Source organism: Eulemur rufifrons, chromosome 1, assembly GCF_041146395.1.
Source record: "Eulemur rufifrons isolate Redbay chromosome 1, OSU_ERuf_1, whole genome shotgun sequence".
Lineage (NCBI taxonomy): Eukaryota > Metazoa > Chordata > Mammalia > Primates > Lemuridae > Eulemur > Eulemur rufifrons.
In genome coordinates, this window is record NC_090983.1 from 45623390 (window position 1) to 45634554 (window position 11165).

Here is an 11165-nt window from a genome sequence, read left to right on the forward strand (position 1 = left end):
TATGTTCCTTCACATGGCAAAGGGGAAATAAGGTTGTAGGTGGAATTAAGGCTGCTCATCAGCTGACCTAAAATAGGGAGATTATGCTGGATTATCCAAGAAGCACCCAATATATTTAACAAGGGTCCTTAAAAGAGAGAAGGGGAAATGTGACCACAGAAGAATGGTCAGAGAGATGGAAAACTGCTGGCCTTGAAACAGAGTAAGGGCACCACGAGCCAAGAAATGTGGGCAGCCTCTAAAAATAGAAAGGCAAGAAAACAGAGTATACCCCAGAAACTCCATAAATGAACACAGCCCCACCAATGTTTTGATTTTAGCTCACTGAGACCCATTTCAAACTTCTGACCTCCAGAGCTGTAAGATAATACATTTGTACTGTTTAAGCCACTTTTAAAGTTTGTGGTAACTTGTTATCGCAGCAATAGAGAATTAATACATTATCCTATTTAAAACTATAAGCTTCCACCCCCTAACTCTCCTTTGCTGCTTAATTTTTTTCCTCCACAAAATGCAGTACCTTCTAACAAACTTTATAATTTACCTATTTTGTTTATATATGTAAATTCTGCATATAAATGTAAGCTCCATAAAGGCAGAGATTATCTATTTTGTTCACTGTTTCCCAGAACCTGGTACTTGGTTAGGTGGCTCAAATGTTTGTTGAATAAACATTTGATGGGCTGCTTCTCCGAGAAAACACCAAATGGCGGATGACGCCGGTGCAGCAGGAGGGCCCTGGAATGGGAGGCCGCGGCGGCTTCCGTGGGGGCTTCGGCAGCGGCATTCCGGGCCGAGGTCGCGGCCCTGGTCGGGGCTGGGGCCAAGGCCGAGGCCGCGGAGCTCGCGGAGGCAAAGCCAAGGACAAGGAGAGGATGCCCATCACCAAGCTGGGGCGCCTGGTTAAGGATATGAAGATCAAATCCCTGGAGGAGATTTATCTCTTTTCCTTGCCCATTAAGGAGTCTGAGATCATTGATTTTTTTCCTGGGGGCATCTCTCAAAGATGAAGTTTTGAAGATCATGCTGGTGCAAAAGCAGACCCGCGCTGGCCAGCACACCAGGCTCAAGGCGTTTGTTGCCATCGGGGACTACAATGGCCACGTCGGTCTAGGTGTAAAGTGCTCCAAGGAGGTAGCCACTGCCATCCGAGGGGCCACCATCCTGGCCAAGCTCTCCATTGTTCCCGTGCTTAGAGGCTACTGGGGGAACAAGATCGGCAAGCCCCACACTGTACCTTGCAAGGTGACAGGCCGCTGCGGCTCTGTGCTGGTACGTCTCATCCCTGCCCCTAGAGGAACTGGCATCGTCTCAGCCCCCGTGCCCAAGAAGCTGCTCATGATGGCTGGTATCGATGACTGCTACACTTCAGCCAGGGGCTGCACTGCCACCCTGGGCAACTTCGCAAAGGCCACCTTTGATGCCATCTCCAAGACCTACAGCTATCTGACTCCGGATCTCTGGAAGGAGATAGTATTCACCAAGTCTCCCTACCAGGAGTTCACTGACCATCTTGTCAAGACCCACACCAGAGAGTCTCTGTGCAGAGGACCCAGGCTCCAACTGTGGCTACAACATGGCATTTTTATACAAGAAAAATAAAGTGAAATTAAGCCTGTTAAAAAACAAACAAACAAAAAAAAAACCATTTGATGGGACTATAAATTTATGAATACGTATGAAGAACTGTGGTAAGGATAATGCTGATGGTGATAAAAATGTCATTACTCTTGAAGGAAAAAAATAGATATAATCAGCAGTTGCTTGTATTTAACCACATTTAGATTTATAGCTATGCATTAATATCTCTCAAAACACCTTTATTATTCATTCTCTTCAGTATTCCTTTTCTCTCCAATTGCAACAGTTTTAATTACATAATTTTTAATAACTCAGAAGATACTTCAAATATCTAAGTATATAATTTTTTAAAAAATTCTTAGTATTTTGAGAATATCCTATCATGCCTATACATTCATAAAAGAATCAATGTACAAAGTATTTCCTTCCTGAAGTTATGGACTCTTGAGAAAATTTCCAAGTTTGAAATATAAAAGAAAAAATTTTGGCAATTATCAACAAAGGTCATACATTACCTTCATTCAAAGAATAGAGACGAGTCTTTGGTGTTGCTTACCTGTTCCGGGAGTAGTTGTCGTAATTCCAACAAGAGGACTCTGCATTACTGAAATGTTTGGCTACACAAAAACAAAAAAAAGTGTTAAGGTAAAAATGCATAACCATAACATAAACACAGTAAGTACTGAAAGGCTTTGTTTGATACATAACTGAATTTCTATCAGGTGCTAGAGATGCCTCTAGCTCACAATCCAAAGGTACTCTAAGTTGAGCAGTATTAACCTAAAACATTCCAAACTCTTTAGCATATTTAAAATAAAAGCTACATAGTTTTAAAAATACTTTTTTATAGATAGTAACATGATAGCTATTTGTTTCTAGTTCCTAATGTCTGATATCTGTAATAACAGACAAAATGGCATTTATCAAGTTCACACAGAAAAACAGAAAAGTGATAGAATTTTATTTCTTTTCTTTTTTCCTTTTCTTTTTCTTTTTTTTTTTTGAGACAGAGTCTTACTCTGTTGTCCAGGCTAGAGTGCCATGGCATCAGCCTAGCTCACAGCAACCTCAAACTCCTGGGCTCAAGCAATCCTCCTGCCTCAGCCTCCCGAGTAGCTGGGACTACAGGCATGTGCCACCATACCTGGCTAATTTTTCTATATATATATTTTAGCTGTCCATATAATTTCTTTCTATTTTTAGTAGAGACGGGGGTCTCGCTTTTGCTCAGGCTGGTCTCGAACTCCTGACCTTAAGCGATCCGCCCGCCTCGGCCTCCCAGAATGCTAGGATTATAGGCCTGAGCCACCACACCCGGCCAGAATTTTATTTCTAAATAGACACAAATCATGAAATACTATAGATTCAAATCAGTCTACACAATAAAAGACAGCATACTCCTACCACTACCAGTAGAAAATACCAAAGCTGGAAAATAATCAATACTAGTCCCTTTAAATATGAGAAAATTAAAGTAGTTAAAAACCCTTCTATAAACAAAGATAATATCCAATCAAGAAATGAGAACCAAAAGTGTTTTAAAAAGTTAGAATAGACTCTTTCTGGAATATATAGATTTTTTAAAACAGATTCAGATTAAACTAAGGAAATCTAAAATCTAGCAACTAGAACTAAATGTTGAGAGAATGTTAGGAGAGATACAAATTCATTGTTCAATTCTTAATGCCAACTTCTTTCACAATTAGAGGTTGAGCAAAGTCTCAAGGAGCATAACTAATTTGGGCTCTAATCTAGCAATAATATTTTTACCAACTTTCAAGTCAAAAACATTTTCTATAAATTATGACCCATGATGCTTTTAAACATTTCGAATATAGCGATAACTGTCATCTACCTCTCTGTTTTTGTATCATCATAGGAATAATGAAAACTCGCATAAATTTAGAAGCCGGTAGTTCTCATACCAAAGTAAACATCAGATTTATTCATCAACCTTTACAAAACCAACCTAGACCAGGACATTTATCCATTAGGAATATAACATATGCCATACATATAATTTCAAATTTTCTACTAGGCACATTTAAAAAGTACAAACAGGTGAAATTTAGTTTACTTACCCTAATACATCCAAAATATTATAATTTCAATATGTAATCAACAGGGAAAAATTAATGAGATACTTCATATTCTTTCTAAATCTTCAAAATCCAGTGTATATTTTACACTTAAAGTACACCTTAATTAGGACTAGCCACATTTCAAGTACCAATACCCACATTTCAAATATCAATTGCCACACTTGGCTAGTGGCTACTGTTGGATAGGAGAGCAGGTCTACAAGTGTTGGAAAGAAAAGGTAATCTGTTTAATACATGCATGAATTTTGCTTCGCTTGACAAAGAGGCCTGATATGCCAGACATGTCAAGCCTACAAATAGTCAAAATTCACTGAAAGATACTTTCTAATATTAAACTATCAAACAACATTGCTAAATTTGATTTAGGGAAAGGCATAAAACATATCCAAATCAGACAGAATTATCTTTATATGAAGAATTAATCAATTTAACTGATAGGCTTTGTTTATATGTCCTACTGAGCACAACAGTGATAGGAAAGAACACGTGTGACTAAAAAGCTACTAAACTTCCTACTTAAAAGTCCATACTACCTTTCAACTGACAATCAAGAGTTATCATAGTATTAACACAGTGCAGCTATTACAAATACTGACTCTAGAATCAAGACTGCCTAGGTTTGAAACCTGGCTCTGCTACCGACTAGCTTCCTTACCCTTGACAAATTACTTAACCTTTCTGTGTCCTAGTTTCATCAATAATAAAATGAAGCTCATAATAGCTACCTCAGATCCATTGTAAGGATTAAATAATACATTAGAAATCGTAAGATCAGGGCCTGCATATAGTAAGTATTTCATAAGTATTAGACACTTTTTTCTGGCTGTCAGTACCATCAAAACAGAAACTGTCTACCTTAAATATAACCTATGACTGAAAACAACACCATCAGATACCTATACCAATCAAACCACCACCATCAGAACACCTACACCAGAAGCATACTAAAAAGAGCTCATAAATATTCAGGAGACAGCTTTTTTTTTTTTTCTTTTTTTAGCAAAATAAGTAAACAGTAAATATGCCTCTAAAAAGATACTGGTTTTATATTAATAAAGCCATTCATTAAACAAAGATCCCAAATCATTACCAAGTGCCCTAAATCTGGATAAAACCCTGCATTTGGATAAAACCTGAATCCTCATTTGTTCTTTCACAAAATTATTTATAAATATTAAACGTCTTAAACAATTGGAGTGACTTAAATCATAATCATATTCTACATGTATATTAAGTAGGCTGAGGGCAGGGGCAGGTGGATAAGGCATACCTATAAAAACCACAGAATTACTCATATGAGAAAACAATCTGGGGTTCTATGTTTTTAAGTAAATTTCATGATAAACACAAATTAAGTAGATTCTATGATAAATGTGATTAATGCTTATTCTGTGCAACACAGTTACACTAAAATAGACCTCAGGGAAACATTTCTAATTATTGACCCATTTATAGCCACATAAAAACATGAAGTTATATACTGCAGATGAGGGTATATACACCACCTGTCTTCTTGAAGATAAAGGTGTTGATCCAAGTCCTGGGCTAGAAATGTCATCGTATATACTTCTAACTGGTGGAGCTCCACTTTTATCTTTATGAGCTGGCACAACTGGTTGCGGTGGTGACCCGCCTACAATGCACAAAAAAATATATAGTCAGGTGATAAAACAAAGGCATCTTCCATCTTTCTGGTAAGATTTATTTAATTAACATTTTTGAAATATTCATTTAAACTCCTGTCTCCTAGTTCTTTTCAAACTTTAATATGCTGAAGAGTCACCTGGGGATCTTGTTAAAATTCAGACTCTGATTCAGAAGGTGTGGGGTGAAGCATGAGATTATGCAGTTCTAACAAGCTCCCAGGTGATGCCAATGCTGCTGATCTACAGACTGCACTTTAAATAAAAGTTTTCAGAATAAGTAGTTAATAGAAATTTTAGTTTTTAGGAAACACATGTAACTTTTGCTTTCTCTACAAAATGCGTAATACAAAACTTGATCCCATGTCTCACTGGAAAGTAGGTATTAGATAGCTCCAGTCTGTGGATACCTGAATAAATATAATTCCCTATTGTGGAATTTGACTGTCAAGATTAAATAGATGGGGCCGGGCACAGTGGCTCACGCCTGTAATCCTAGCACTCTGGGAGGCTGAGGCAGGAGGATCACTCGAGGTCAGCAGTTCGAGACCAGCCTGAGCAAAAGCGAGGCCCCCCCCCGCCCCCCGCCTCTACTAAAAATAGAAAGAAATTATCTGGACAACTAAAAATATATACAGAAAAAAATTAGCTGGGCATGGTGGCACATGCCTGTAGTCCTAGCTACTCGGGAGGCTGAGACAGAGGGATTGCTTAAGCCCAGGAGTTTGAGGTTGCCGTGAGCTAGGCTGACGCCATGGCACTCTAGCCTGGGCAACAGAGCGAGACTCTGTCTCCAAAAAAAAAAAAAATTAAATAGATGGCATTCGTGTTTCCCACATTAGAAATATATTTAAGTACATAATAAAGACATAGAATAAGAACCAACCTCTGTGACATAAAGATGTCTTTAGAATTTGGAGAACCCATAATGCCAAATAGTGATATAGCTCGGGCCCTCCGTAAGACTAATGTCTGACCCTGCACAGGATAGCACAGTATAAGCTATTGAGAGCACAGGCTATAGAGTTTGACCTGGGCTTTAAAGTGCTCTGTCACTTACTAATAAGAGAGCTTCAGCAAATTATTTATTGCATTTAGCCTCAGTTTCCTCTTTCGGAAAATGAGAATACTACTACCTACCCTTTAAGGTTGATAAAAGAATGAAATAACATATACAAAATATGATTAACATACTGCTTGGTTCATAAACGCTCAATATATGGTAGCTACAATAAGAAAATAATACACTTGAAATAAAAAAGTCTGTCCAGAAAATAACGTTAAGTGAATTACTTCAAATATAATATAATTTGAAGTAGTTAAAAGTTCAGTTATCTTTTAAAAATATGTCTTTTCTTTTACCTAAAGGAGTCCCGTAATAAATACAGGTTGCTTTGAAGTTAAATACTTTGTTTTGACAAGTTCTGTGTCAAAAGAAAAAAAAAAAAAACCCTCGCCCTAGTTTGCAAAGTTCTTTCACTAATCACACTATATGTGAGAATCTTAATTTGGTATGTCTAGAAATAGCATTCTTATCTACAAATTTTCAAATTACACTTCCTTTGACTGGATATTTGCTATTCTTGTATTTTAAGATGAATTATTTAAAATCAATTCAGTTGAAGCTAAACCATATTTCATCAATTCCAAGAGGCACTCTCCCCTCACTCATACACATACTTTAACATCTCCAAAACAGGGATATATATTTTACAAAAAATGGCATCTTAGCATTGTGTCATATTTAGTGTTTTTCTTTCCTAGTGGTACTAAACGGTGAATTTTACAATCAAAGGCATCTTAGAATAAATGAAATATAGGACGAATTTTTTAATGAATCATTCTTGAAATTATTATAGCTTACACTCCTATTCCAAGAGCCTCAAAAGCTTTGCTTTACAATAGAAGCATTAATTTTTTTTTAATAAATGTGTTGATGAGGGTGAATCCACTACTTAAAATTATATGTGTGTTGATATTACTATAAACTATTTTAAGCAATTCACCTACCTGCAAGTAAAGGTGATCTCATTTCCATTATTCCTACAGAAGAGCCACTAATTGATCGAGGTTGTGGAGTCACTGGAGCTGGTAAATCCCCCATTAAAAATCCAGGTAAGAACTGGGCATTAACTCCTGGCTTTGGAGATGTTGGCGAACCCAGCATCATTGGTTCAGATCCTAAATGAATTAATAAAAAAAAAAAATTAAGAACTGTTCTGTTATAGTATCTAGCAAAAAGATGTAAGAATCCAGCACAATTGAGAATTTAATAAAAACTCAAATTATTATAGAACTATAGTTGAACTTATTACTTTAAAAGCCAATAAAAACTATTTCTAGAAAAATGTAAATTACCTTGTATTCACAATGTTAATCTTTAACAGCTGTTTTTGTTTACAGTATTTCACAAGTTTAAAAAAATCGACACTGGGAGGCCGAGGTGGGCGGATCGTTTGAGCTCAGGAGTTCGAGACCAGCCTGAGCAAGAGCGAGACCCCATCTCTACTAAAAATAGAAAGAAATTATATGGACAGCTAAAAATATATATAGAAAAAATTAGCCGGGCATGGTGGTGCATGTCTGTAGTCCCAGCTACTCGGGAGGCTGAGACAGGAGGATCGCTTGAGCCCAGGAGTTTGAGGTTGCTGTGAGCTAGGCTGACGCCACGGCACTCACTCTAGCCTGGGCAACAGAGTGAGACTCTGTCTCAAAAAAAAAAAAAAAAAAAAAAAAATCGACACTTATTTTTGTCTCCTTTTTTAAATACAGCTATGGTTGGAATACACTTATTTTTAAATTTAAAATTTTTATTTAATAGATTATCTTTAAAAATCCCTAACAGAACTTCTTTCCATTTCTGGGTCAGTTTCTACTATTAATATGTAACCGCCAAAAACAAGGACAGAATGCACTCGTTAATTACACAAAGTCTTAGCAAATCAGACACAATGGATTTAGATTGCTAAATGTCTCATTTTTTCTTCCCCATTCCTAAATACAGTGAACCACTTTTGTGATAAACATATAATCATCCACACATTAGAGCACCTGTGAAATAATAACAGTGATAACTAGCATCCTAACTCAAAACACATTAAAGAGAGTTGGGAAATTTATTTGTGGATCATTTTTTAAATCATTAGTTTTAAAGTTAAGAATAATCAATAAATTCTCCCTAATATAAAATCAATTTAAAGAGAGAACTAATACTTCACAGCTGTCAATTCAAAATCCATCTTCACAATTTACAGGGAAGATATTATTATTCCCTTTATGAAAATGAGCAAGCCATATCATTCTAATTTCAGAACAAAACAGCACAGTAAGGAAAATAGGAGCAATGGAGTCTGAGATGTGGGTTCAAGTTCTCTCAGCAAAATGAGCATAAGAACAACATCCACTCACAGAGCTTTTATTATAATTATGGCAAATACAGCACTTGATCTAGTACCTGATATTCAGTAAGTGCTCAATAAATATTATTTTACCAGTATCTTATAATAGCAAATACTGAATGATTAATGTGTAAATGTAGAATCTGCAATCTCTGCTTATAAAAATAATTTTTCAACTAGGTGACAAGCCTGAGTATGATTCATGGCAAAGATCAAATGTTTAATATGTTACACATACGGTTTTTATTATTACTGAACTTCTAAATGGCCTCAAAAATTTGTTTCTTGCTATCCAAAAACTGTCAATTATTTATTTTTCCTCTTATTTCCTATTCTAATAGACCTACATATTAACACAAGTGTATAAAAAAGGAAAAAAGCAAAGTAATTCTGAAATGTGTAAAAAACTATAATTACATTGTAATTATTTCATAAAGTGCTAGTTACTATGTTACATGCCACTAAATATTTCCAAAGAGCAAAAACTAAAATCAAACCAAAAGCCTAAACAAAAGCATATTCTGAACAGACATTTAGAAAACCACAGCAATAAATGCAGCTACCTTCACTCTTCCATCCCCCAGAAGAAAAAAAACACATGGCAAGTAAAATAAGAATTAGGTTAACTAAAGTTCTGATATATCTGGATATACATTGACACAGTAGAAAGCACCAGAGAGTTAGGAGGGCACAAGGCGCTCTTAATCTGGACTGTCACTAATCACCCCTCTGGGCAAAATTTCACTTAAAGAGAGAAATTAACCAATGGATGCTGCAGGTCTTAAATTCTATTTCACAGTCTGTACTCTTAAATAAGTATTCAACTAGCACAGTTTGTTGAAGTTTTAATACACCAGTAACTATCTGGAATATCTACAATATGTGGAGTTGAACAATAAGATCAGCTAATGTCAGATTTCCGGCCAGACACTATACAGGGATAGGTTTATTCGAATTTGTATCCACAACAAACATGCACTCTAAAATGTTTTTGCTGAATAGAAAACTTTGGAACTGAAAATGAGCTTTCTGATCTCTAAAGTATACGAAAAATAAATACCTAGACTGACATCTGTATGTAAGTTTTAATGTAGCAGAGTATCTGGATCATTGATGGTATGTATTTAGTTGTTTATGACACACTAAAGTAATTCAAGTTACTCTATTCTCAAAAGGAACTTAAATTTTACACAAATATGGCAAGCATTGCATGCCCTTAAAATCTAAGAAATTCATTCTACAGAATATATACCGCACTTGGTCTCTTCCAAACTCAGAAAGTTATAACCTAATTTTCAGGTAAGTCTCTATAATAATAGACGGTTTATTTTCTGTTCTAAAATTTTCGACAGTTCTCACAAGTCACAAAACCCAGCAGAGGAAAATAATGATAATAATAAAAAAGGAAATCAACATGGCAGATTTTTTTCAAAGACGACATATTTCAACAAGGCTCCCCAATAAACAATGAGAGTGAATCTTCAAAAATTAGATTTTGACTGGTTAAAAGAAAAGATCTCCTACAATAAAGTCACTGTCCCCAGATAAAGGCGGGAAAAATTGTGCAAACGCCTAGCTTGCTATTAAGGCCAATATCTCAATGATTACCATCACCTGGTTGATCAAATCTCACGATTCAAGCTTTCATTAGTAACAGATTCCTTTTGCAAAGTCCAGGAGAGTAAAGGAGTCAAAACAGGAACTGGAAGTATAGACGACCAAGGAGCAGCGGACTGTAACCACACACTCTAGGGCACCGCCCACCCACGTGCACACCGGTCAGTTCCTTCCCTAGGACGCTTCCGAGGATCCTGGAACCCAGCAACCAAGCATCGCGTCTCGGGCGTCGGGGGGCGTCTCAGGTATGGGCCAGTCTGGTGCAGACGGCGTGCGGGGACACAAACACAGCTCAGTCACCGCCCGACGGCCGTTTCTTCTCCCTCCCAGGGCGCACAGCTTCCCGCAGCCACCTCAATAGCGATAGGGTGGTGACGCCTTGAGCAGCGCGGGAGCGACTAGGAACTTGGGGAGACCCAGGACTCCTCCTCCCCGACTGAAACCAGCGTGCAAGAGCCTGACTACTGCCTTTCAGTCTTGCCCGCTTCCAGGCCTACAGCGTGAATGGCAGTGCCAGCAAAGAGAACAGTTTTTCACTCACCCATCGTGGGAGCCTGGGGTTCCACGGCAAAGGCTGCCATCGCGGCGGCAACTACGCTTATCTAAGGCACCTTCCCGATTTTCAAAAATGGCGGAAACTCCCCCCACGGGTAAGGACGCACTACTTTATGGGGGGTTGCGTAACTTCCGGACATGCGCTATACTTAAGTTGTGGATGTCGGAGCCATTTTGGAATAGGGCAAGTGTCTTTGCTCAGACTAGGAATCTTTAAGAAAAGGAATTTTCACTGGGAAGGTGGCTAGCCAGTGTGGAAGCTGTGGTTC

At 37.4% G+C, this 11165-nt stretch overlaps 1 protein-coding gene and 1 pseudogene across 3 annotated transcripts in view; one reads left to right on the forward strand and one right to left on the reverse strand.

Annotated features, from left to right (window-relative positions):
• Positions 1-10954, reverse strand: part of NUP35 (nucleoporin 35) — a 32087-nt gene extending 21133 nt beyond the window's left edge. The window contains exons 1-4 of one of the 3 annotated variants that reach the window (XM_069469949.1): positions 10883-10954; positions 7337-7507; positions 5189-5316; positions 2138-2198 (exon numbers count right to left, since the gene is read on the reverse strand). In XM_069469949.1, the coding sequence (XP_069326050.1) occupies positions 2138-2198; positions 5189-5316; positions 7337-7507; positions 10883-10922 (400 nt within the window). In that variant the 5' untranslated portion in view covers positions 10923-10954. Of the gene's footprint in view, positions 1-2137; positions 2199-5188; positions 5317-7336; positions 7508-10338; positions 10402-10882 lie in introns of those variants that run through there. The other 2 variants (XM_069469956.1, XM_069469965.1) reach the window with 2 other exon arrangements.
• On the forward strand, positions 707-1619 carry LOC138384432 (small ribosomal subunit protein uS5 pseudogene; annotated as a pseudogene).
• Positions 10955-11165: the final 211 nt, after the last annotated feature.